Source organism: Sphaerodactylus townsendi, linkage group LG17, assembly GCF_021028975.2.
Source record: "Sphaerodactylus townsendi isolate TG3544 linkage group LG17, MPM_Stown_v2.3, whole genome shotgun sequence".
Classification (NCBI taxonomy): Eukaryota; Metazoa; Chordata; class Lepidosauria; order Squamata; family Sphaerodactylidae; genus Sphaerodactylus; species Sphaerodactylus townsendi.
The window spans coordinates 12834558-12861596 of NC_059441.1; the positions used below are offsets into that span (position 1 = coordinate 12834558).

The 27039-nt window shown below is 48.5% G+C and overlaps 1 protein-coding gene across 2 annotated transcripts; it reads left to right on the forward strand.

Annotated features, from left to right (window-relative positions):
- Positions 1–1131: 1131 nt before the first annotated feature.
- Positions 1132–26819, forward strand: MAN2C1 (mannosidase alpha class 2C member 1). 2 transcript variants are annotated; one of them, XM_048482173.1, is made up of 26 exons: positions 1132–1273; positions 2887–3012; positions 3240–3363; positions 5532–5602; positions 6490–6667; positions 6886–7075; positions 8488–8594; positions 10340–10450; positions 11031–11123; positions 12141–12257; positions 13309–13404; positions 14955–15100; positions 15431–15554; positions 16314–16435; positions 18687–18772; positions 18977–19147; positions 19275–19357; positions 20369–20463; positions 21349–21453; positions 21724–21880; positions 22909–23052; positions 24102–24211; positions 24582–24661; positions 24854–24999; positions 26060–26163; positions 26248–26819. In XM_048482173.1, exons 1-26 carry the CDS (start codon positions 1155–1157, stop codon positions 26375–26377), a joined length of 3135 nt encoding a protein of 1044 aa, XP_048338130.1. In that variant the 5' UTR covers positions 1132–1154; the 3' UTR covers positions 26378–26819. The 2 variants fall into 2 exon arrangements, with proteins under 2 accessions (XP_048338130.1, XP_048338131.1); XM_048482174.1 differs by lacking the exon at positions 13309–13404.
- Positions 26820–27039: the final 220 nt, after the last annotated feature.

Genomic DNA, 27039 nt, shown 5'->3' on the forward strand with positions numbered 1-27039 from the left:
TACCTTTAAATATTTGTCAATTACATTTTATTCCGCTTAGCCATTTAACTATATTATATATTATGCCTGGTCTCTCTATTTAATTCTCTATTTAACTATATCATGCCGGGTCTTCTCTATTTATCTATATTTAACTATATTATATATAATGCCTGGTATATTATATATTATACCTGGTCTCTCTATTTATCTATATTTAACTCTCTGTTTAACTATATTATATATTATGCCTGGTCTCTCTCTCTATCTATATTTAACTCTCTATTTAACTACATTATATATTATACCTGGTCTCTCTCTTTATCTATATTTAACCCTCTATTTAACTATATCATATATTATAACTGTTTCATCATCCTTTTTGGTCCACATTTTAAGTAGGGTTTTAATTGTGCGTGCTGGACTTCCTGAATTAAAATTGACTTGATTCCATTGACTTGAGCCATTTTTTTTTAAAAAAGTACACGTATCAATAAAATGCTTATTAAACGGTATTGTGAAGTAGGTGGGGCAGAGAGAGTTCGGAGAGAACTGTAACTGGCCCAAGGACACCCAGCAGGAATGTAGGAGTGCAGAAACAAATCCAGTTCACCAGATAAAGAGTCTGCTGCTCATGCAGAGAAGTGAGGAATCAGATCCAGTTTTCCAGATTAGAGTCCACCTGCTCTTAACCACTAGACCACGACTTGCTTTCATGGGGTACAATGCCAATACAGTCGCACCCTCCAAAGCAGCCACTTTCCCCGCCAGGGGAACTGATTTCTGGGGCCTGGATATGAGTTGCAATTCCAGGTGGCCCCCAGGTCCCACCTGGAGATTGGCATCCCGAAATAGCTGTGATTAGACCGAGATTAGGAGCAGGGAGCGCGAGGTCCAAAGTCTTTCTCTTCCAAGAAGTCCATAGGTCAGCCTTGCCTTTGAATGGGGATTGAGCAGAAGTCACCCTCTGATGAACAGGATCTCGGAGGGAATCGCAACATCTTCCCCAGGTTACAACTTAGACAATAACAACATAAAAGAAGAGGACCAAGAAGGCAGTGAGAACTCGAATTCCTCCTTGCCTGGGGAAGCCGGAACCATCGTGCCTGGCTCGCGTACCCCGCCGGAGTTATTTTGGTGACGTCCCGCAGGCGGAAACGTGGTCCCCGGGAATCATGGCCGGCTCCGGGCAAAGTTTGCAGCCGGTGGTGCTGAAGCATCGGCGCACCGCCCTCGAACGAGTCGAAAAGTTCGTCTCGGACGTTTATTTCACGGATTGTAACCTGCGGGGCAGGTTGGTCCGTCGCTAAAATCGGTCCCCCTCTTTTGCTTGTGATCAGAGTTCCCCTGGGGAAAATGGGAAGCCCATACTAGAAAATCTGAGGCCAGCCAAGCCTAAGAAGCATGGACTGTATATTTAGAGACACAAGGCAATGAACTAATTGGTATATGCAATTACTTCGAGTATAAAGTCAGTAGATAAGTCATACACCATTCATAAAGATATGTTGTGATTATATTATAAGTAATATGCAACTGGATATAAATGTAATAACTAAACATACAATGAGGGCACTTAGGCAACCTAAGAAGCGTAATGGGACAGTAACTAATTCTCATAAACATTGTATAAGATCTCATAAACATTGTACATAAGGCAAGAAACCTATAACATTCATATTTCGTTCCAATAAATTGAAAGAGTATTGGTTTGACTGTATATATTTGCTGATGCATCTTGTTTCTTACAATGACCAACCAAATGCAACCTCTGGGAAGAAGCAGGGCATGAAGACCAAAGCCTTCCCCCATGATCTAATAAGTTTATATTCCTAGGGAACTGTCCATTTTATTCAGGTGCTTATAAGGGAACTGTCCATTTTATTCAGGTGCTTATAGGGACCTGTCCATTTTATTCAGGTGCTTTCAATCCCTCTCCAACTCTCTTCCCCATGCTGTTCCCTGGCAACTGGTATTCAGGCAGGTGTACTGTCTCTGAACATGGATGTTCCATTTGGCCGTTTTGGCTAGAGATAGCTTGGTTACTATTCTCCATGAATCCAGTTCGTTTATTCTGGCAGCTGAAACCTCATGGGAGTGAGCTCCGTAGGTAGTTTCTGCTGGTTCGAAAAGTACTTTATTTTGCCAGGCCTGAATTTACTGTCAGCTACGTTTATTGGGTGCCTTTGTGTTTGAGTATTATGGGTGAAATTTTCATATCCTCCTCCAGATCATGCTTAATTTTAAAAACCTTTACAATCCTTCCACAGGTGTCTTTTTTAGCTGGGAAACTCCAAACCGTTCTTGGTAAAGAAGATGATCTAACTTCATGATCTCATATGTTTAAACTATATTTCTTCGTAAAGAAGATACTCTAACTCCATGATCTAATAAGTCTGAAGTATATTTCTAGGGTATAGAGAACTGTCCATTTTATTGTTAGGGTGCTTTCAATCCATCTCAAATGCTTTCCAGCCTGTAATCTGACTCTGTTTATGCCTTAAGCTTGGTCCCTTCAACACTAAAATAATTTGGGTACAAAACTAGAACAGATTTTACTGAAGCAAATTCTTTCTGTGCATAGACTTTTGACTTACAAGAACCCTTCAGAGTTCTTCAGAGAAAATGCATTGACAACAGAAGTCTACTCCAGTTATTTGGATATCTCTCTGTCCCCCACCCCAAAGATTCAGAGTGGGCAACACTGTTTTTAAAAGAAAAGTTTAAAAAAAATTAAATTCATTCTATAAGTAAAATTCTTAAGCATTTTCAATCACTCTGAAGCTAATAAAAATCAGCACAAGTATCAACATGCTTCAGTGTTTTTGGAAAATGAGCAGGCTCAGACTTTGGCAATACTCCAATCACATAGAAGTTTGCAGTGATCATCTTTCTTTTGAACTGCAGGCTGTTTGGGGATACCTGCCCACTGGAATCTCTCTCTTGTTTCGAGACCCCAGAACGGATCCCATACGAGGAAGCCATCCAGCAAGAATTCCTGCCTGTCAAAGTTGGAGACTGTTTTGGAAACACGTAAGTATCTCCTTCTAAAATCATGAAGGGAACATAGGGGGGCTTGTGGGCCAGTCCTGCCTTCCCACATGCCCTAGGAATTGTCCCACCCTTCAGACGGAGGAACTCATTGCATTCCTCAGGTTTCCTACTGAGATTTTGAGAAGGAGCCCCCAAACTGATCCTCACAGTCAAAGCCTGCGTGAGGCCTATAGGAAATCCGCAAGAAAAAGCATAATTTCTTTCAGGTGGAAAACTTGTTGGTTTAAAATCGATCTCAGCATCCCCAGAAAGTGGGCGGGAAAAGAAGTGCACCTTCACTGGGAGAGCGAAGGAGAGGGAATGGTTTGGAAGGATGCCCAACCTGTTCAGGTGAGTGGAAGTCCATCTCAGCTGGTGCTTCTCGGGGTAGGTTGGGGTTTATTTGGGTTTCCTCACTTGTTCAAGTGAGCAGCAGTGGCGTAGGAGGTTAAGAGCTCATGTATCTAATCTGGAGGAACCGGGTTTGATTCCCAGCTCTGCCGCCTGAGCTGTGGAGGCTTCTCTGGGGAATTCAGATTAGCCTGTGCACTCCCACACACGCCAGCTGGGTGACCTTGGGCTAGTCACAGCTTCTCGGAGCTCTCTCAGCCCCACCTACCTCACAGGGTGTTTGTTGTGAGGGGGGAAGGGCAAGGAGATTATAAGCCCCTTTGAGTCTCCTACAGGAGAGAAAGGGGGGGGGGATATAAATCCAAACTCTTCTTCTTCTTCAAGCCGGCCAGTCTTCATGCAGAGGATAATGGGGTTAAGGAAATCAGGAAGGTATGCAGTTCTGGCCCTCACCTGGATAGCCTAGGCCAGGGGTCTTCAAACTATGGCCCTCCAGATGTTCATGGACTACAATTCTTATCAGCCCCTAACAGCACGGCCAAGTGGCAGGGGCTGATGGGAACTGTAGTCCATGAACATCTGGAAGGCCATAGTTTGAAGATCCCTGGCCTAGGCTAGCTTGATCTCACCAGGTCTCAGAAATTTTGTAATAAATCAATACTTTCTCAATACCAAATGCGGCTTGCTTTGGAATAGAACTTTGATGATTTTTTTCCTGCAGTGCCAAATAGAAATATTAATTTACGACTAGGAGCCCCGTGACGCAGAGTGGTCCGCTACAGTGCTGCATCTGAGGCTCTGTGCGCAACCTGAGTTCGATTCGACGGAAGTCGGGCCCAGTTAGCCGGCTCAAGGTTGACTTGGCCTTCCATGGGGTTGGGCAAATGAGTACTCAGCTTGGTGAGGGTAATGTGTAGATGACTGGGAAGGCAATGACAAACCGCCCTGTGTGATAGCAGACTTGAGCGGTACTACTCAAAGTAGACAAGTGGGCATGTACAGCAAACCCCCACCTTCATGAAGAAAAGCTCCACACAGCTGTTTCTTTCAAAAGAAGGCTTTTACCGTTGAGTTGCTCTATGTACAAGATACTATATACAGAGTATATTAAGCAGTCCAACAAAGTGCTTCGCCAGGCACTTCTTTCTCGGCGAATAAATACAGCAGCTACATTGCTGGCGCTTATAGGCATGGTTCGAGCCATCACTGTAAAGGTCACTTTTCGTTTGATAGTTCCGGTCTGCTTGCTGATCTCTAGCTGTCAGATCATTCCTTTCTTGGTGACTCATACCTCTGCTGGATAGGATATGATCACCATGATCTAACTGTCATGACAGAGCCGGCTAACTGGGCCCGACTTCCGTCGGATTGAACTCAGGTTGTGCACAGAGCCTCAGCTGCAGCACTGTACCGGACCACTCATGGTGATCATATCCTATCCAGCAGAAGTTTGAGTCAGCAAAGAAAGGAATGATCTGACAGCGGGAGAACAGCAAGCAGACCGGTTCATTCCAGTTGCAAGTGACCTTTACAGTGGTGGAACCGTGTATATAAGCAACAGCAATGTACTGTATGTTTGTTCCTTAGGGAAACACGTGCCTGGTGGGGCACTTTGTTGGACTGTTTAAAATATTCTGTATATAGTATCATGTACATATAGCAACTCTATGGTAAAAGCCTTCTTTTGAACGAATCTGCTGTGTGGAGTGTTTCTTCTTCTTGAAGGTGGGAGTTTGCTGTATATGCTCGCTTGTCTACTTTGAGTAGTACCGCTCAAGTCTGCTATCAGGCTCAAGGTTGACTCATCCTTCCATGAGGTTGGGGAAATGAGTACCCAGCTTGGTGAGGGTAATGTGTAGATGACTGGGGAAGGCAATGACAAACCACCCTGTGAACATAGTAAATCTTGTCAGGTGATGGTCCCGCATGGTTCAGCAATGACCCAGTGTTTGCACAGAGGCTGCCTTTACCTGTGTTGTGAATTATACCTCCCAAAATGGTGTGCATGTGAAGAATCCTTGAAAGGACTTTAACTCATTACTATTGTTTGTATTCCCTTATTATGCTAGGCATTGTATTTTGGGTTGTTGCTCCCTTCCATGAATGGTTACAGTGCATCTCCTAGCAAGCAGGTTAACCCAGGAACTTCTTTCTTCCTTTGTGGATAGGGCTTGACCCGAGAAGGAGAGAAGACGCACTATATCCTGACTGACTGTCTAAAGGAGACAGATCCTCACAGGTGAGAAAAGAGGCCCTTCAGTCTTTTTAGGGGGATTAAGAACATAAAAACATAAGAACAAGCCAGCTGGATCAGACCAGAGTCCATCTAGTCCAGCTCTCTGCTACTTGCAGTGGCCCACCAGGTGCCTTTGGGAGCTCACATGCCGGATGTGAAAGCAATGGCCTTCTGCGGCTGTTGCTCCCGAGCACCTGGACTGTTAAGGCATTTGCAATCTCAGATCAAAGAGGATCAAGATTGGTAGCAATAAATCGACTTCTCCATAAATCTGTCCAAGCCCCTATTAAAGCTATCCAGGTTAGTGGCCATCACCACCTCCCGTGGCAGCATATTCCAAACACCAATCACACGTTGCGTGAAGAAGTGTTTCCTTTTATTAGTCCTAATTCTTCCCCCCAGCATTTTCAGTGTATGCCCCCTGGTTCTAGTATTGTGAGAAAGAGAGAAAAATTTCTCTCTGTCAACATTTTCTACCCCATGCAAATTTTATAGACTTCAATCATATCCCCCCTCAGCCGTCTCCTCTCCAAACTAAAGAGTCCCAAACGCTGCAGCCTCTCCTCATAGGGAAGGTGCTCCAGTCCCTCAATCATCCTCGATTCTCCGTTGTGTGTTTCTGTAAAGCAGGCCATGTAGATTCTTTGGATCTGATAGTGGTGAAAACATTTGTTTGTTTTGTTTGCCTTTTAATGTGACTTTGAAAATGCATCTGGAAAAAGTGTATAGCTACTTGGTGCAGCAAAGATCCTAGCCCAGCACTGCAAAGATTGGACATCAAAGGGATCAGATTTTCTAAGGACCCCCAGATCTATCTGAGATTGTAGAATGCCCAACAAAACGTGAAGCAAGAATGCAGTGAGGTTGCTGATAACTCTTTGCTTTGGCAGTCTGACCCTCTACGTGGAGGTTGCGTGCAATGGCCTCTTCGGGGCTGGGAAAGGCAGTATGATCGCCCTGCCGGATCCGGACAAGAAATTCTCCTTGCAGAAAGCTGAGTTGGTGGTCTTCAACAGGGATGTCCATGAGCTTCTGGTAGACTTTGAGATCCTCCTGGATATGGCCAAGGTAAAGTTAGAGACTCCTGTTCTTAGGAGAGCCAGTGTGGCGTTCCTCCTCTTCTTCTACTTTCCTTGGATCTCTTTCTCAACGATGCACAATATGGAAGTGCCCCAGTTCATAGTAGTGGGGGTGGGAAGCCACCCTTCGTTCCCTTGATACCCAAGACGGCATGAAAACATCACTGAGCAATATCAGTACCTTTCTCTTCTTATCTGGGTATTCAGCTCCTCGGGGAGGAAAACCAGCGGAGCTTCCAGGCGCTTTACGCAGCCAATCGGATGGTTAATCTGTGTGATGTCACCGATCCCTCGACTTTCCCGACGGTTCGTGAAGTGGCCCGTTCCGTCTTCGGTCAGAAGAATGGAGACAGCCAGCATGTCATTCACGCGATGGGCCATTGCCACATCGATTCTGGTAAGAGGAGACGCCCAGATGTGAACTGCTTAAGAGCCAGCGTGGTTTAAGAGCGGGCGTGCTCTAATCTGGAGAACTGGGTTTGATTCCCCCGCTCTGCCACTTGAGCTGTGGAGGTTTATCTGGGGAACCAAATTATCTTGTGCACATGCCAGCTGAGTGACCTTGGGCCAGTCACAGTTCTTCAGAGCTCTCTCAGCCCCACCTGCTTCGCAGGGTGTTTGTTGTGGGGAGGTAGACGGGAAAGGAGCTTGTAGGCGAGTCTCCTTACAGGAGAGAAAGGTGGGGTATAAATCCAAACTCTTCTTCTTAATGCTAATCTGTAGGAATTGGGCCCAAACGGGTTCTTGCACAGTTTGAGTAGGAATCTGTAGGAATTGGGCCCAAACGGGTTTCTTGCACAGTTTGAGTAAGCAGTGGTACTGAGAGCATTTTGTAGACATGACAGGTACCCATTGGAAAGGACATTTGTGAAGTACATCGTGTTGATGTGTTTGGGGCTGTGTCGGGATGGGTGGAGGAAGGGGAAAGTGAGGGTGGGGTATGAGTCTGAAATTGTGTGCATAGAGGAATGCTGCTGTAAATTTCGTTGTGCGTGCACAATGACAATAAAATGCTTATGCTATACAGTGAAGCAAACACTAGTCGTGTGAGTTTATGTAAGAGGGGTGCATCTATCTAGCCAATTGATGTAGCCTGCAGGCTGTAGGATTACAATATTCTGCCAGTCACAATATCTTTCCTTAGCATGTTTGTACTTCAGAGAATTATATTCTATAATCATTTGGCGAGGATTGATTGACCAGACAATAAAGCTGGAAAGGGAATAGATTGGGGTGAATTTGAGTTAGAATTTATTTCTAATGTATTTGTGTACTTGTCAATATACTGCCAATTTCGGAAGGCAGGTTTTCTGTTTGCAGAATCTACCACCTTCATCGTACCTTTCTGCCCAAAGATCAGTCTCTTTGTTAGGTGACCAGTAGTGAACATAAGAATGTAAGAACTAGCCTGCTGGATCAGACCAGAGTCCATCTAGTCCCGCACTCTGCTACTCGCAATGGCCCACCAGGTGCCTTTGGGAGCTCACATGCAGGATGGGAAAGCAATGGCCTTAAGAACATAAGAAAGAGCCTGCTGGATCAGACCAGAGTCCATCTAGTCCAGCATTCTGCTACTCGCAGTGGCCCACCAGGTTCCTTTGGGAGCTCACTTGCAAGATGTGAAAACATGGGCCTTCTGCTGCTGCCCTCTTCTGTTGGCTGCTCTACCTTATCTTGGAACCCTGAATTGATTGGGATCCAAAATGGGAATCTTATTTCTGCCTCTGTCTACTATGGGGACAGAGAGCCCAGAATTAGGAGGTACTAAACGATCTCAGATGTGCTTTCTGCCTGCCATTTATTTCGCAGCTTGGCTGTGGCCTTACGAGGAGACGATCCGTAAATGCGCCCGCAGCTGGGTGACAGTCATACACCTGATGGAGAAGAACCCAGAGTTCACCTTTGTCTGCTCCCAGGTATTATTATTCGGTGGGCCTGTCTCTCAGTCAAGTTCATGCCAGTCATGAGGACCACTTTTTTGACCTTCGAGTTTGTTAGCGAGTAGACCCGCGGCACAGCGGGTGGTACGTGACCAAGAGCCGGAGTCAGAAGCTTGGATACTGAGCTGTAGCACCACGACAGCAAATACACCACAAGAAGCAGGTAGACTTCAGTGAAGTGCAGGTTTATATATAGTGCAGCTATTTACAAGTATATACATTCATTCATTCATTCATTTATTCATTCATTCATTCATTCATACATACATACATACATACTTACTTTGGGCTTCTATACCGCCCCGTCCCCGAAGGGCTCTGGGCGGTGTACAGCATACAATAAATACAATCATAAAACCATCATAAATTGGCTAAAACTTGTAAAAGCAGCGAAGACTAACTAAACATTAATACTTAGAATAAAAGCATAAATATAAGCGTAGGTGTAGGTGGCGCCCGATAACCTGATATTAAATCCTTCCCCCAAGGGAGGAACAGCAGGTCTCATCTAATGTTATAGGCCCAGGTGTAGGAGCCAGGAAGGGGTGGGGGGTGGGGGCACTATCAGCGGCTGGTCCCTCCAAAGGCCTGGCGGAACAGCTCCGTCTTACAGGCCCTGCGGAACTCACCAAGGTCCCGCAGGGCCCAGACAGCTGGTGGGAGAGCGTTCCACCAGGCCGGGGCCAGAGCTGTAAAGGCCCTGGCCCGTGTGGAGGCCAGCCGCATCATCGAGGGGCCGGGGACCACATCAGCAAGGAACAAACAGACAGCATGCTTCGCCAGACATAGAATCCCTAACTAGCAGCATACAGTCACATCTGTTCCGTTTATATACATACGTGGTCCAATCAATGTAAAGGTCACACTGTCCTGTTGTAACCGGTTTGATCTGGTTTAGTCCAGCTCACTGCCTCTTCCATCAGCCAGGTGAGCTGTCACTTAGATCGCACTGATCTGCTTCAGCACACAATATGTTCGCGAAGTATTGCAATACTCTGACAGAGTTGGCATGCTCTCAACAAGAGAGGTTCAAACGGTCTCCCCCTGTTGTACAGTTTCAGCAATTGAAAGATGTCATTCGTGGAGAATGAGAGGGGTACAGTGGTTAGAGTGTAGGCATAGGATTTGGGAAACCTGGATTCAAATCCCTGCTCTGACTTAAACTACAGCCCAGTCACCCTGGCCTACTGGACAGGGTTGTTGTGAGGGTAACAGGAAGAAGAAGAAAAAACTTTGTGCACTGCTCTGAAATTCTGGGGAAGGATAAAAATACAATCAACAAGCCTGTCTGTGTATGTCCCTTTGCCTGCTTCTAATTTTTAAAAAGTCTCTGAAGTCTTGGCTGCCATTCCTATGCAGTCCTAACCTTCAACGAGAGCCAGCATGATGTAGTGGTTAAGAGCAGGTGGACTCTAATCTGGAGAACTGGGTTTGATTCCCCACTCCTGCACCTGCCAGTTGAATGGCGGAGGCTTATCTGGTGAATCAGATGTGCTCCCACACTCCTCCATTCCTGCTGGGTGACCTTGGGCTAGTCACAGCTCTCTCTGAACTCTCTCAGCCCCACCTACCTCTGTTGTGGGGAGAGGAAGAGAAAGGAGCTTGTAAGCCACCTTGAGTCTCCTTACAGGAGAGAAAGGTGGGGGATAAATCCCCCCCCCTCCTCCTCCTCCTTCCATTACCATTTGCTCCCAGTGATGATATTGCCCTCTCTTCTGTAGGCCCAGCAGTTTGAATGGGTGAAGAGCCGCTATCCCGGTCTGTACGCAAAGATCCAAGACTTTGCTAAAGGAGGACGCTTCATCCCTGTCGGGGGCACGTGGGTGGAAATGGTAAGGCCCCGCTAATCTTTGCCTGGCTTCACATTTCCAGTTGTCATGGAACTTGGTTTCCTAAGGCCAGACAAGAGGCCGCCTGCTGGTTGGTGAGGACAGCAGTGGGCAGGTCTGGAATACAACGCACGAAACAAGAGGCGGTAGGAGCAGGGCCCGTGGCTCAGGACTTTGCACGCAGAAGGTCCTGGTTCAATCCCCGGCCTCTCCAGTTAAAAAGGATCACGCAGGAGGTGATGTGAAAGATCTCTGCCTGAGACCTTGTAGAGCAGCTGTCAGTCAAAGCAGACCATGTTGATCCTGTTTGATCTGAGATTGCAAATGCTTTAACAGTCCAGGTGCTCGGGAGCAACAGCCGCAGAAGGCCATTGCTTTCACCTCCTGCATGTGAGCTCCCAAAGGCACCTGGTGGGCCACTGCGAGTAGCAGAGAGCTGGACTAGATGGACTCTGGTCTGATCCAGCTGGCTTGTTCTTATGTTCTTATGACAATATTGACCTTGCTAGACCAAGGATCTAATTATAAACCAAGCTCATGTAGCTTGAAAGTGACACCGTCTTGTCTGCGGCTCTCCCCCCAGGACGGCAACCTTCCCAGCGGAGAGTCCATGATCCGACAGTTTCTACAGGGGCAGCGCTTCTTCCAGCAGGAGTTTGGGAAACTCTGCTCTGAGGTACAGGCTTGTTGGCATTCTTTCAGTTCTCCCTTGTACTTACCTGGGGTTCCTCTCCAAAACTGGCGTCTCCCGTGCACATAGTTCTGTTCTGAATTCCCACTGTTCTTGTGCATGACTCAGCGTCTGTGCCCCACTCTGTTCCACAGAAAGACGATCGTTCGGTCAGACATGTGTTGCTTCCTGCCCTGTTTGTTGGTTTCCCCAGATGATCAGCAATGGAAGCAGCCAAACATGAGAGTTTGTGTCACGTTTCCCAAATGTCTCTGGCACCCTCTTCTTGGTCACCTTTATGACATCACGCGGCAGCCAAAAAGACTCATGCTAAATACTTGGCGCGGCAGCCAAAAAGACTCATTCTAAATACTTGCCCTAAATACTTGCCCTAATTGAAATTCACAAGCACATGGACAACTTCAACAGGAAGGAAGAAACCATGAAAATGAACAGAATTTGGCTGCCAGTGTTGAAAAACTCTAGAATCAAGACAGTGACTAATCAGCTCCACACAAACACAGGACAACTATAGACAATAGCAATCAAAGGAAACAAAGACCAGGATACTTCTATTCAGACGCATTCACCTATTGACCTTGCTATCTTCATTGTTACTCCCAGGCTACAGACTTCTTTGTGACTCACATACCAGGCTACTTCTATTCAGAGGGCCTCACCTTTTGACCTCACAGTATATATACACTTGCTTTCCATTCCTACTATCAGATCCTCTGAAGATGCCAGCCACAGATGCAGGCGAAACATCAGGCGAGAATGCTGCTAGTACACGGCCATACAGCCTGGAAACCACACAGCACCCCTACTTGCCCTCATGTTAGCTATGTTATGCCGTGGTCCTGCCAATTTAAAAACGGTTTTTAACCTTGCTTGTGTTTTCTTCTATCGTTATATTTATCACTATCTTGAGATAGTTGGTTTTTGTTAATATTGTTATGGCCTTTGTTCTTACACAAGACATTTTACCTGCACCTCCCCCGCCCTCCCTATTTGTTGAGCCAGTTCTGGTTGCCGGACACTTTTGGCTACTCGGCCCAGCTGCCCCAGCTGATGCGTGGATGCGGGATCCGACGGTTCCTGACTCAGAAGCTTAGCTGGAACCTGGTGAACACTTTCCCGGTGAGCAGAGCCTTTTTTTCGGAAGGGTGGGGTGAAAAAAGGGCGTGCGTTGTTCGAACAGGTCCGCTGACTTGGTGAGGTGAGTTTTGTGGCCTCAGCCGTGTGGTCGTAGTGGTTAAAAGCAGGTGGATTCTGTGTGGTTGTAATGGTTAAGAGCAGGGGAACCGAGTCTGATTCCCCACTCCTCCACCTGAGTGGCAGAGGCTTATCTGGTGAACCAGAGGTGTTTCTGCACTCCGTTCCTACTGGGTGACCTTGGGCCAGTCACAGTTCTCTCTGAACTCTCTCAGCCCCACCTGCCTCCCAAGGTGTCTGTTGTGAAGAGAGGAAGGGAAAGGAGCTTGTCAGCCTTACAGGTGTCAGAATTATGCTGACTGTGCTTGATGTTTTCTGTGAGTGAAATGCAAATGTTATTGCTGTTGCAATGTCCCTCTCTTCCTTCCCCTCAACAACCTCCGGGTACCGGTCTCCCTCTTCAAAAGAGGAGGAGGAGGAGTTTGGATTTATATCCCCCCTTTCTCTCCTGCAGGAGACTCAAAGGGGCTGACAATCTCCTTGCCCTTCCCCCCTCACAACAGACACCCTGTGAGGTAGGTGGGGCTGAGAGAGCTCCGAGAAGCTGTGACTAGCCCAAGGTCACCCAGCTGGCGTGTGTGGGAGTGTACAGGCGAAGCTGAATTCCCCAGAGAAGCCTCCACAGCTCAGGCAGCAGAGCTGGGAATCAAACCCGGTTCCTCCAGATTAGATACACGAGCTCTTAACCTCTTAACCTCCTACGCCACTGCTGCGAAAGGTTCCCAAGTCCTTTGATGTTTGGTAGTATAGTCGCAGTGACCATTTGGTGTGGCGTGCAACGGGGGGGAGGGGGCTAGTGAAATAAAGTAGCGAGATCTGAGCGTCCCGCTCAGATTCAACTTTAGTATGTTACTCTTCTTATCTAGAATAAACGCTGTAGAACCTTTTCACGGTCTCCGTTATTTCTATGCTCGAGAGTCTGACAACAGGAGGGTAATGCGGGGTGTAAATCCAAACTCTTCTTCTTGTTGTGCAGCACAACACTTTCTTCTGGGAAGGCATCGATGGTTCTCGGGTTCTGGCCCACTTCCCGCCGGCGGATTCCTACGGGCTGGCCGGTCGCGTGGAGGAGGTGAGATCCTAGTCCTTGAGGTCGTGGAGAATGATCGAAAAGCATGCTGGAAGGACTTGGTAGCAGGGTAGGGGCCAGGGGACTTCTGTGTGGGCGATGCGAAGGCAGTGAAAATGCTGTTACATGTAAAGAGCCCCTGGAAGCAAAGTTACATTCTCTATGAAAGGTAAAGGAGCAGCAGTGGCGTAGTGGCTAAGAGCAGTGGCTAAGAGCAGGTGCACTCTGATCTGGAGGAACTGGGTTTGATTCCCTGCTCCGCCGCTTGAGTTGTGGAGGCTTATCTGAGGAATTCAGATTAGCCTGTGCACTCCCACACACGCCAGCTGGGTGACCTTGGGCTAGTCACAGCTTCTCGGAGCTCTCTCAGCCCCACCTACCTCACAGGGTGTTTGTTGTGAGGGGGGAAGGGCAAGGAGATTGTAAGCCCCTTTGAGTCTCCTACAGGAGAGAAAGGGGGGATATAAATCCAAACTCTTCTTCTTCTTCTTCTAAAGATCGCCGTTGTTTATTGAGTCACCAGCGGGGTTTGAGAAGCGTGTTTGTTTACTGGGGGGTTTGAGAGGCATGCTTGCGTTGAATCCGTTGTCGTGGAATGGGGTCCCTATCTGGATCCAAGCAGTGAACCAAGCTCTGAATGTCCCCCAATCCAAGTTTTTCCATCAAATAATGGGAGTTCCAAACTGCATCCCTTATGCAGCCCTGTGTTTAGAACTGGGGCAAAACACTCTGGAACATAAAGCTTGGCTTAGAGCCTTCAGATTTTGGCTCCGCCTTCACTACCTGCCATCCGAACGCTCCCTTGTCTCGTTGACACTACAGGACACGCAGGCTAACCCCTGGTTTTCTCTAATCGAGAGAAAGATTATTTCCATCGGCCTGCCTATTGAATCACTCTACCTAATGTCCTATTCAGAAGCGTACAGTAGGCTCAGAGATCGGCTTTTAGGTCTAGAATTTGCAAATTTGCATCTAGCAGCCAAACGAACCTGCTCTCCAACACAACTCCTAATTCCATTTGAGCAGAGACGTATGGCCTATTATCTCCATACCTTAATGCCGAACCTAATGCATGGGGAGAGCCTCTTACCATTTATTAGCGTTTTAACGTTATGCCCTCTGCCCTATTAAAGCGGTGGAGGTTCAGCAATTTAGACAAAATCCGCAAGGTTGTGCAGTTGCCAAACTTAATCGTGGTTGGAAAAAATCCCTGACTCACTCCAACTCTTGCGCTGCACCAGATTTGATAACATCAGATCTAAACATACCAACCTACATTTTTTCTTCCAATCTGGGCTGCCTGATCTGACTAGGTTATCTCTATTGTTAAACAACACGGACCCCGGTCTTTGTGAAGAGATCGCCAATTTCATTGCGGAGATAGTTGAGAGTTCCCAGTAGAACGTCTTTGTTGTGCTCCCCGTGGGGCCTTTTATCTATCATGTATCCATGCAATTGTTCCCGATTCATGTAACTTTTTTCTGACTATGCCAATAAAGGCTTATGTATATGTAGAATGGACAAAGTTTCACGCACGTCTGATCTTCTCCTAGATGCTAAAAACCCTGAAGAACAACAGAGACAAAGGGCGGGTGAACCACGGCGTTGCTCTGTTCGGCTTTGGAGACGGGGGAGGCGGCCCGACACAGGTGATGCTGGATCGCTTGAAGAGGATGAAGGATACAGATGGCTTGCCCAGGTAAGTCTCCTTTGAAGACACAACGGGGGCCACCCTATGACAATGAAAGCCAGTGGACAAAAGATCGTCACTGGACAATGGACTGATCATGACAACAGCATCCCTAAACTGAAGTGGAGCTGAAACCGAGGTGGCATGTCTGAAAGACGAACTGGTCCAGGAACGTTGGGGTGGGAAGAAGAGGAGGAGGAAAATACCCAGGAGGGGCCGTAAAGCATTCTTATTTCTTGCCTGCACAGAGGAAGAGAACTCAAAAACATACCCATTTATGAGAATGGTAAAGTCTCCCACTGTTATAGTTGATTCAGTTGTGGTCTTTTTTGTTTGCAGGGTCCAGATGTCCACTCCAGAACAGTTTTTCTCTGCCCTGGAAAAGGCAGAGGCCCAGCTGTGCACCTGGGTTGGGGAACTCTTTCTAGAGCTACATAACGGCACCTACACCACCCACGGACAGGTGAGCAGCCACAGGAACGTTGGAAAAAGCCATCAGATAGTAGCTAACGCTGGCTACCGTCATGACGTTAAAAAGATCGGGCCTTGCCTGCATCGCACCTTTTTATCCCTGCGAATAGTTCTCTGTTCTTAAGCTGCAGAATGGTTCTTAAATTCTTAAGAGAGCCAGCATGGTGTAGTAGCGGTTAAGAGCAGGCGCACCCTAATCTGGAGAACCGGGTTTGATTCCCCGCTCTGCCGCTTGAGCTGTGGAGGCTTCTCTGGGGAGCCAGACTAGCTTGTGCACTCCAACACACGCCAGCTGGGTGACCTTGGGCTAGTCACAGTTCTTTGCAGCTCTCTCAGCCGCACCCACCTCACAGGGTGTTTGTTGTGGGGGGTGGGGAGGGAAAGGAGATTGTAAGCCCCTTTGAGTCTCCTTACAGGAGAGAAAGGGGGAGGGTATCTTCTTCTCCTTCATTTCATTTATTTCAGTGCATTTGTAGACCACCCTTCCCCTCATGGGCTCAGAGTGGCTCTCATAAAACTACAATAAAATGATGCTTGGCATCCAATCATCTTGAGTATCTAGCGCAGGGGTCTGCAACCTGCGGCTCTCCAGATGTTCATGGACTACAAATCCCATCAGCCCCTGCCCCAGCCAATCCGGAGAGCCACAGGTTGCAGACCCCTGATCTAGCCTCTGCAGGAGTGTATCCCCGGAAGGCAGTAAAACCTGAAAGAATTCCATGGAGCCTTTTCTTTCTCTTGTCGGAGTCAGATTAAAAAGGCGAATCGGGAGTGCGAGCGTCTGCTCCACGACGTCGAGGTGCTGAGCAGCTTTGCTTTGTCGAGGAAACGCTCTGCCCGCTACCCGTCTGCTGAGCTACAGCGTCTCTGGAGGTAAAACTGCGGGTGGGCTTTTCAATTCTCTGCGGCAAGCAGGACTTCATAGCTCTAAGGCCCCTTCCGCACGTGCGGAATAATGCACTTTCAATTCACTTCCACAATTGTTTGCAAGTGGATTTTGCTCTTCCGCACAGCAAAATCCAGCTGCAAAGTGCACTGAAAGTGCATTATTCTGCATGTGCAGAAGGGGCTTCCGAGAAGGATCAAGAGGGTCTGATTTGGAAAAAGAGAATAAAGATACAAAGAAATGGACACCGTGGAAAAACTTCATTAAAGACAGATATAAGATGTAAAAATGAATACGACAGAATAAATATAAAATAGAACAATTATTAGTAGATTCTAGCTGTCAATAAAGGAAGAAAGCAAATGGTGAACAATAGAGAGAGAAAAAAACTAGTGGAAAGAAATGTATTATAAAGAGTAAGGTAAAGCAATGCAATATAGGATTCTCCAGAACTAGAAGGAAAGAGAGAAAATAACAGGTATGAGTCGACAGGGAAGTCCTTTCTGTGTTCTATGTGGGAATAGTGGGGTAGTATAAGTCACTAGGGTGTTAAGTGTTTAGAGACTAAGGAAAGTACCATAGGTGCAAGAGTCAAGGTTGACTCAGAACAATAGATGACAACTATAGGGTGTAGATATAAGGATCTACACCAGACCTGGGCATTATACGGCCCACGGGCCACATCCGGCCCGCCGGATGACCCTGACTGGCCCCCCTGCCTTGGTTGCCTTGGCTGCCGGCTTCTGCGGGGCTTTCAAAAGCACCTCGCGCCCCTGCTTTTTGGCCTGGCCCTCCACAATATTTTCTGTTTCTTATGCGGCCCCATGGAAAAAATAATTGCCCACCCCTGATCTACACACAACATACTGGGTGTTGGTTATCTCTGTCTTTTTTATGTTTGGTTATATATGTTGGTGTACAACTAATGTATAAGATATTTGTGTACTTTGTAAATATGGCTGGATGAAAAGGCATCAATAAAGGTATTTTTTTTAAAAAAGAAGGTCTGATTTGGGAGAGGGCGAGCCCTGCTCCCTCCAAATCAGCAGCTGTGATTGAAGGAGCTTTTGAGCTCCTTTTAGTCAACTTTCTTCATCTGCAGTTGGTTGGATCCAGCCCCTGGGGGGCCGGTCCAAAGAGGGAGAGAAATTCCCAAAGATATGGAAGCTCACACTATTTGGAGGGCGCAAAGCGTTGTCAACTTGCAGGTGACTTATCGCGACCCTGCAGGGGTGTCAAACTCGCGGCCCTCCAGATGTTCATGAACTGTAAATTCCCATCAGTCCCTCCCAACGTGAGCATTGGCTATACTGGCAAGGGCTGATGGGAATTGTAGTTCATGAACATCTGGAGGTGAAGTCGTTACGGGCGACGCAAGGAATAGGCGAGACGCAGCGATATCATCCGGTGGAGAGAAGCCAGTGGCAATATAGCGTGATCCGTGGATCTGGCTACTCTGCCGAGCTGGCGGTCCCTGGCACCTTTTATTAGGGTTTTTGGGAAGGCGGGAGAGCGGGAGAATGTTGCACATTACATGACTCATAGGGGCTGCGTGCGTGCAGGAGGAAACGTTCCTGTCTGGGCCTAATCCATACCTGGGGGTATGCACCTTTTGTCCCTTTGTCCAGGACATCTTGTGACCCGTGAGTCACGGGGGTCTTGTGACCGGGGAGGGCGCTTGCCCAGAGGGCAACAGATGGCGCAGGCATTCTTGTGCTCTGTCTGAAGCTCTGCCGGGTTCGCTGGCTCACCCCTACATTGAGGGCCGCAAGTTTGACACCTGTGCTGTAGGGTTTTCAAGGCAAGAGATGTTCGGAGAGGGTTGCTATTGCTGGCCTCTGCATAGCCACTTTGGGTTTCCCTGGTCGTCTCCCATCCAAATACTAACCTTGCTCGGCTCCCATGATCAGGTAAGCTTTGGCCGTCCAGGTCACGGTTTGCCCCTTGCCAAATATATCTTTACCCTGAGGTCTAGAAACCTGCCTTTTTCAAAATGAAAACATAGACTCCTTAATTAGATCCCAAATTCACCAAAGAAGTCTGTTTACGCAAAAACCTGAAAAAGAGGCTGGGGGGGGGGGGGTTCCCTGAAACTTGACAGCACAGTTTTTCCCCCTTACCCTTTGGCGACGTCTCAAGATATCAAGGATATCTTTTTGAATTAAGGCGCATTTATTGCATGCAAAAAGTGAGACCGTTTTCCTCTTTCTTGGGTCTTGGGCACTTTCTTTGGATCAGGCTGTTGCTGCTGAATCAATTTCACGATGTGTTGCCCGGCACTTCCATCCAGCTAGTAGCAGAGGACGCCATGAGATATTATTCCGGTAAGTTGGGGAGAAGAAATTCTCGGATGAAGATTTGTAGTCTCATTTTACTTCAGCCTTCAATCTAAGCCCCAGCCCCTTGGCCACTGCTGGATTAATCAAGCACCGGGTATAGCCTGAAGGCTCAAAAATCTACCTGTACCTCTTAATTCACTTTTGATGGGTATGACTCTTTTCTTAAACGTCCTTGTCGTTTGTTCCCAGAAATTCGAGATGCCGGAGTTCCTCTTCTAACAAAAGCTATGCAGTCTTTGTTTGGAGACGTGCCGGGGAATCACCAACAGACGCCTGAAAGCACCCTTGTGGTCAACACGTTGCCATGGGAACGAACAGAAGTCATCTCCAAAACCGGACCGGGTGGATCCGGGACTTTAGGTAATCGCGGTCCCCAGAGGTGATTTAAAAAGGCTGATATTTTGCAAGCCCATTGGTCTAAGGTTCATATTTCCATCTATGTTTGAGACATAGAAATCTGACCAGGTTTTGTATCTTATCCTTCCAGCTTTAGTGACAGTTCCCAGCTTGGGTTATTGTGCCGTTCAGGATTCGTTACCCGCTCCGCATTCTGTGACAGTAACCAAAGAGGTGCGCTGCTTTTATAAATATCTGAGTTTATAAATATCTGAAAAAAATCTTAGTAGTATCTCATGCCAAGGGAACCTGTTGATAAAGCCAGTGTAGTGTAGTGACTTAAGAGTGCGGGACAGGTTTCTAGGAGACCTGGGTGCGAATTCCAACTCATGCCACAGAAGCACGCTGGGTGACCTTGAGTTGTTAGGTGCAGAAGAGAATGACATTACCTGCTTTAGATCCTGAAAGGCAGGGAACAAATGAAATAAATAACTAAGAAGAGCCCTGCTGGATCAGACCAAAGAGCTGTCAAGTCCAGCATTTCAAGTCTAGCAGCAGTGGCGTAGGAGGTTAAGAGTTCATGTGTCTAATCTGGAGGAACCGGGTTTGATTCCCAGCTCTGCCGCCTGAGCTGTGGAGGCTGATCTGGGGAATTCAGATTAGCCTGTGCACTCCCACACACGCCAGCTGGGTGACCTTGGGCTAGTCACAGCTTCTCGGAGCTCTCTCAGCCCCACCTACCTCACAGGGTTTGGACAGATTTATGGAGGAGAAGTCGATCTATGGCTACCAATCTTGATCCTCTTTGATCTGAGATTGCAAATGCCTTAACAGACCAGGTGATCGGGAGCAACAGCCGCAGAAGGCCATTGCTTTCACATCCTGCAGGTGAGCTCCCAAAGGCACCTGGTGGGCCACTGCGAGTAGCAGAGAGCTGGACTAGATGGACTCTGGTCTGATCCAGCTGGCTTGTTTCTTATGTTCTTATGTTCTTAGGGTGTTTGTTGTGAGAGGGGAAGGGCAAGGAGATTGTAAGCCCCTTTGAGTCTCCTGCAGGAGAGAAAGGGGGGATATAAATCCAAACTTTTCTTCTTCTTGATCACACAGCAGCTCTAGGAAGCCAACAAACTCGGGAACTTAGGCTGTATTTTAAATGCAAGGGAAAATAGTTTCTCTCTGTTTTGCGCTGGCTTGATTAAACCGTGTTGCATCCAAGGGACCTACTTATGCCAATTTCTTGTCCAGGCGGACGGTTCTTTTACCATGGAGAACAACATCCTCCGAGTGTGTCTGGATTCTCTGGGACGTATGACCTCGCTTCAGTTAATTCATTCCAAGAGGTATTCCTTTCTGCCTGGTCCTTTAACAGAGGATGTCGGGAATTGAACATGGGACCACTGGCGTAATGCCCATTGGGCAAGGTGGGCAGCTGCCCAGGGCATCACCTTGTGGGGGGGCATCAAAATGCTGGGTTCGTTTTTGGGTATTTTAGTGGTTTTCCTTTTTTGGCCTGCAGGGGGCGCAGTTTTTATTTCCAATGGGAGCTAATAGGAGATGGGGGCTACAGTTTTGAGGGTCCATAACTTTGGCCCCCCTGAACCAAACTGCACCAAACCTGGGGGGTATAATTAGGACAGTCTCCTTATGAGACCCTGAAAGTTTTGAGACTGTGCCTTCAGAAATGTGCCCCCCACAGCCTGCAACCCCCATTGACAGCAATGCAGAAAACTCAATGCAGAACAAAGATTCTTGGGCAAATTTCTAGGATGTTCCTGCAGGGGGTGCATTTTTGGATGTATCAGCACCAAAATGTCAGGGTATCATCTGGAGACTATCATGATGGCACCCCCCAAGTTTGGTGCAATTTGGTTCAGGGGGTCCAAAGTTATGAACCCTCAAAAGGTAGCCCCCATGTCCTTCGCCCCCATCTCCTTAGCAAAGGAGTCTCAAAGCTGAAATTTTGGTGCTGATATGTCTAAAAATGCACCCCCTGCAGGCACCAATGTCCTGGTGCAAAAAAAAAAATTGGTCGTGGTGGAGTGGCCGCCCATGGGGGTGGGGGGCATCCAACTCAGGTTTTGCCCAGGGCTACAGTTTGCCCAGGGCTGCCTCGTTACGCCCCTGCATGGGACCTTCTGAATGCCAACCAGAGGCTGTTCCACTGAGCCAGAGCCCTCTGCTGTATCTAGTACAGTTCCTTGACTGTTCTGTATTGATTGTTTCAGAGAGATGGTCCCCGGAGGTTGCTTGGCAAACCAGTTTGTGATCTTCGATGACGTCCCGTTGTACTGGGACGCCTGGGACGTGATGGATTATCACCTGGAGACCAGGTAGGTGTTTATCACCATAGAGATACAAATTCAGCATCTCTGGATCAGTACAAACAAACCCAAACTGCTTCATGGGCTTGTGGCACAAGCTTAAGCATTTTAACTTCATCACTTTAGCCTGGTTTCATTTGTGAGTAGATTATGTGTGCGTGTGTGAGTGTGTGATCTCAGTCACGGGGACCAGAAACTTTCTGATCTCACAACAAAAGCAACCTCTTCCCCCTACTTGTGATTCTGAAACTCACCTTTACCTGTGATTTGCTCTTTCAGGAAGCCTATCACACAACTCCTCAGCGCTGCAGAAATCACCCTTCCTGGGGGACTCCGAGGCAGCGTGAAATTCTCCCTCCGGATCAGCGAGAAGAGCACCCTCAGCCAAGAGGTCGTCTTGGATGCAGCGTGCCCGTTCGTCCGCTTCCGGACTCAGGTTGGACGAGGCCCAAAGGGGAAAGCCCCAAAGCAAATGGAACTCGAGAAGAAAGAAGGGGGGGGGGGGGCTGGAAAAGAGACACGGGAAACTTTCCGCTCGCAGGTCTAGCAAGGAATATACCCTGTTTCCCTGAATATAAGACATCCCTTGAGAATAAGATGTAGTAGAGGTTTTGCTGAAGTGCGAAATATAAGGCATCCCCCGAAAGTAAGACGTAGCAAAGTTTTTGTTTGGAAGCATGCCCGACGAACAGAACACAGAAAAATAAGACATCCCCTGAAAATAAGACATAGCGCATCTTTGGGAGCAAATATGAATATACAACACTGACTTATTTTCGGGGAAACACGGTAGGATCCTTACGGCAAAACCTGTTCAGGATTCTGTTAAGACCGGCCATGGTAAATAAGGCAGCGCATATTCTGTGCAGATGCGAAACTGATACAGAGGATGGAAAGGAAGGCCACGAGAATCTAAGCTTTCTTTTCAAACAAAGAACAGGTTCCTAGCCCTTAAGGGAGACTAGACAGACTCGAGAATGGAAGAGAAATCATGCATGTGTGGAGCAACCTGGGGGCAAAGTTAATTACCTTTCATATTTTGGGGGTTTTTCTCTATGGTCCACAAGTGGGAAGGAAGGCAGCATGGTATTCAAATGTGCAAATTCTTCAAAGCATCTGCAACCGATTTTGGAGCAGAATTGGGCACATTTAGTACAGAACGCACTTCGCCTTATTACCAAAGCGTTTTGACCCCTTTCCCAATCCTCGGCTCCAGCCTCGATTGGATCCACTTCCCTTTGCTGTTGGGAACCCCTCTGGAACCAGGAGAGCGGTCCCGCTCCTGTTGCCCACTTATGGCTCCCCAGTTCTGATAGTTTTGGGCCACCCAGAGGTCTGCAGAGCAGGGAAACCATTGAACGAATGCCGAACACCTGGGACAAGCTGGAAGCTGTGAAGAGAGAGAGAGATCCCTCCTGTTTCTGCCCCCCCCTAATGATCAATCACGCATCTTGTCATTTGCAGGTCGATTGGAACGAATCTCACAAATTCCTCAAGGTGGAATTTCCAGCCAAGGTCCGGAGTCCAAATGCAACTTACGAGATCCAGTTTGGCCACCTGCAGAGACCGACACATTGGAACACGTCCTGGGACTGGGCCCGGTTTGAGGTAAGGATCATAGAATCATAGAGATGGAAGAGACCAGAAGGGCCATCAAGTCCAACCCCCTGCAATGCAGGAACACATAATCAAAGCACTCCTGACAGATGGCCATCCAGCCTCTCTTTCAAAACCTCCAAAGAAGGAGACTCCACCACCCTCCGAGGTAGTGCACTCCACTGTCCAACCGCCCTGACAGTCAGGACAAAAAGATCCGGCTGACCTCAACAAGGGCCAGGGCTTTTACTGCCCTGGCCCCTACCTGGTGGAACAGGCTCCCTAAGGAGACCAGGGCCCTGCGGGACCTACAGAGTTTCCTCAGGGCCTGCAAAACGGACCTGTTCCGCCAGGCTTTTGGCCAGCCGGGGTGACCATCAGACCCTCATACCACCTAGGTCTCCCGTGGGTGGGAATGGGGTTGGGGGGAGGAGGAGAAGGAGGAGGAGAAGGAGGAGGAGGAGGAGGAGGAGAAGAAGAAGAAGAGTTTGCATTTATATCCCCCCTTTCTCTCCTGCAGGAGACTCAAAGGGGCTTACAATCTCCTTGCCCTTCCCCCCTCACAACAAACACCCTGTGAGGTGGGTGGGGCTGAGAGAGCTCCGAGAAGCTGTGACTAGCCCAAGGTCACCCAGCTGGCGTGTGTTGGGAGTGCACAAGCTAATCTGGTTCCCCAGATAAGCCTCCACAGCTCAAGTGGCAGAGCGGGGCATCTAACCCGGTTCTCCAGATTAGATACACGAGCTCTTAACCTCCTACGCCACTGCTGCTCCTGTACAGAGTCGCCATCTGTGAATTTTAAATTGCTATTTAAATTCTGTGAATTTAAAATTGTATTAGGTTGCTTTATTGTTATTATTTATATTTAATATTGATGTACACCGCCCTGAGCCCTTTGGGGGAGGGCGGTCTGAAAATGGAATAAATAAATAAATGGGTGGAATCACTTTTCCTTCCCCTTGAACCCATGACTCCTGGTCCCGGTCTCTGGAGCAGCAGAAAACAAGCTTGCTCCCTCAAACTGAGTGCTGACTTCGAGATCTGTGCTGCTTCCTTTTGAGGTGTGGAGCCACAAGTGGATGGACCTCTCCGAGCACGGGTTCGGGGTGGCGTTGCTGAACGATTGCAAATACGGCTGCTCGGTCCGCGGCAACGTAATGAGCCTCTCCTTGTGAGTTGGGAAGGAACGGGTTGTTGGGAGGGAAGGGGTAGCATTTCTGTCCTCAAGAAGCTGTGTTCTGTGGCTGTGTGACAAATGTAGGTCTGTCGTCATATTCAGGAGGAGGAGGAAAGATTTATATCCAACAAACACAACAAACACCCTGTGAGGTGGGTGGGGCTGAGAGAGCTCCGAGAAGCTGTGACTAGCCCAAGGCTACCCAGCTGGCATTCGTTGGCATGCACAAGCTAATCTGGTTCCCCAGACAAGCCTCCACAGCTCAAGCGGCAGAGCGGGGAATCAAACCCGGTTCCCCAGATTAGAGTGCTCCTGCTCTTAACCACTATACACCACTGCTGCTTTTCCCTTTCCTCCCACCAAGGTTGAGAGCACCAAAGTCTCCTGACGCCACTGCCGATATGGGACACCACCAGTTTACGTACGCAGCGATGCCTCATCTGGGTGAGTCTTGAGAAACTGAACTTCAAGATGGCGGAGGGCGGGGCAGGGAAGAGGCGGAGCCTTTCCAAAAAACCCAGCAGCATCCTCCGAGCATCGGTGGGGAGGAAACAATTCCCTTCCTGTCACATGACAGCGACAGCGCCTGTTTTGCAAATGCCAGTCTTGCTGCAACCGTGCTCCTCTGCTGTGCAGGTTCCTTCCAAGAGGCCGGGGTGATCCGGGAGGCTTACAACCTTAACTTCCCTCTTCACGTGGCGCCCTGCGGCTCAGAGCGATGCCAGGCTTGGAGCGCATTCTCCGTGGAATCCCCAGCGGTCATTCTGGAAACTGTCAAGCAGGTACTTTTATTTGTAACCTGCCGGGCTCAGTGTAGGAGTGGAACCACATCCTTGAGAGTCAGCGTGGTGTAGTGGTTAAGAGCAGGTGGATTCCAATCTGGAGAGCCGAGTTTGATTCCCCACTCTGCCCCTTGAGCTGTGGAGGCTTATCTGGTGAACCAGATTAGCTTGTGCAGTCCAACACATGCCAAGCTGGGTGACCTTGAGCTAGTCACAGTTCTTCAGAGCTCTCTCAGCCTCACCCACCTCACAGGGTGTTTGTGGGGGGCGGGGGCGGGAAGGAGATTAGAAGAAGAAGAAGAGGAGGAGGAAGAGGAGGAGGAGGAGGAGGAGTTTGGATTTATATCCCCCCTTTCTCTCCTGCAGGAGACTCAAAGGGGCTGACAATCTCCTTTCCCTTCCCCCCTCACAACAAACACCCTGTGAGGTAGGTGGGGCTGAGAGAGCTCCGAGAAGCTGTGACTAGCCCAAGGACACCCAGCTGGCGTGTGTGGGAGTGCACAGGCTAATCTGAATTCCCCAGATAAGCCTCCACAGCTCAGGCGGCAGAGCTGGGAATCAAACCCGGTTCCTCCAGATTAGACACACGAGCTCTTAACCTCCTACGCCACTGCTGCTCCTAGCAGGTGGATTCCAATCTGGAGAGCCGAGTTTGATTCCCCGCTCCGCCCCTTGAGCTGTGGAGGCTTATCTGGTGAACCAGATTAGCTTGTGCACTCTAACACATGCCAAGCTGGGTGACCTTGAGCTAGTCACAGTTCTTTGGAGCTCTCTCAGCCACACCTACCTAACAGGGTGTTTGTGGGGGGTGGGGTGGGTGGGAAGATTATAAGACCCTTTGAATCTCCTTACAGGAGAGAAAGGGGGTATATAGATTCAAACTCTTCTTCTTAACCTATATAACCTTCTTAACCTATATAAATTCAAACTCTTCTTCTTAACTCTTAACCTTGTTAACCTATTGTTACCCTATTGTTCCCAATATGTGGAAAGGCAGCCTAGAAATCAGATACCAAATCCATGAAATTTAAGGACCCTTTTGCTCCCCCCAACTATCCAGGCTGAAGACAGGTCGGACGCGCTTGTGATCCGACTGTACGAGTCGCACGGCAGTACTGTCGAGACGTGGCTCCGGCTATCGCTCGCTGTCCAAGAGGCCGTCCTGTGAGTGTACATTCGTGGTGGTGTTGCCAGCAATCCCGCAGTGTATAATTCCGCTTCTCACCCTCTCATCTTCTCCCCTTTTAGCTGTGACCTCCTGGAACGGCCCCAGCCTCGGGGTTCTCTGCTGTTGGAGGAGCGCGGCGTGCGGCTTTCCTTCACGCCGTTCCAAGTGCAGTCGGTCCTGCTGGTCTTGAAATGGCAGGACAGCCCCTGAGGCGGGGCAAACGTCCATTCCTCTTCTCTGTGGGGCGGTGAAAGGGGTCTGGATTTAAGGGACTAAATGCAGATTCAAAGAAACTGGTTTCATATAGGGTAAAGAGTTGGCGGCACGCCACAGAAACAGTTGAAGGACCAGAGCAGGGCAGGGCGGAAGTATTTGCACGGCCGCTGGTTCTATCCAGCTATTTCTTCCAAAGCAAGTGAGCCAAAACTGCTGCTCCCTTGTGTAACGCACACCCCGGAAGCCAATTGGCTTCGACTCGTGTTTGGCCAGCAGTAGCCAATTTCACAGCAAGTGTGGCCGTGGCCACAGAATAAATACTCTCAAATTGTGATATCTGATTATCTCATCTGACCAGTGATGGGATCCAAAAATTTTAGTAACAGGTTCCCATGGTGGTGGGATTCAAACTGTGGCGTAGCGCCAATGGGGCTGGGCAGGGCACGACGGGGGCATGGCCAGGCATTCTGGGGGCGGGGCATTCCTGGGCGGGGCTGTAGCAAGGACGCAGCCGCTGCGCCGGTCCTTGGGCGGGAAACGAATGCACGCAGGCGCAGGCTGCCACGCACGCAGGGCACCCCCTGCTAGACTGCTTCGAGTTCTGCGCGCTAGTGCTGAGAGGAGGGGCATAACTAAGGCAAAAATCATGTGGCAAA

Coding starts and splice junctions, on each gene's coding strand:
- MAN2C1 (XM_048482173.1), top strand. CDS start 1,155: ATGGCCGGCTCCGGGCAAAGTTTGCAGCCGGTGGTGCTGAAGCATCGG. Junction 10,451..11,030: donor GGGGCACGTGGGTGGAAATG/GTAAGGCCCCGC, acceptor CTCTCCCCCCAG/GACGGCAACCTTCCCAGCGG. Junction 12,258..13,308: donor ACCTGGTGAACACTTTCCCG/GTGAGCAGAGCC, acceptor CTTGTTGTGCAG/CACAACACTTTCTTCTGGGA.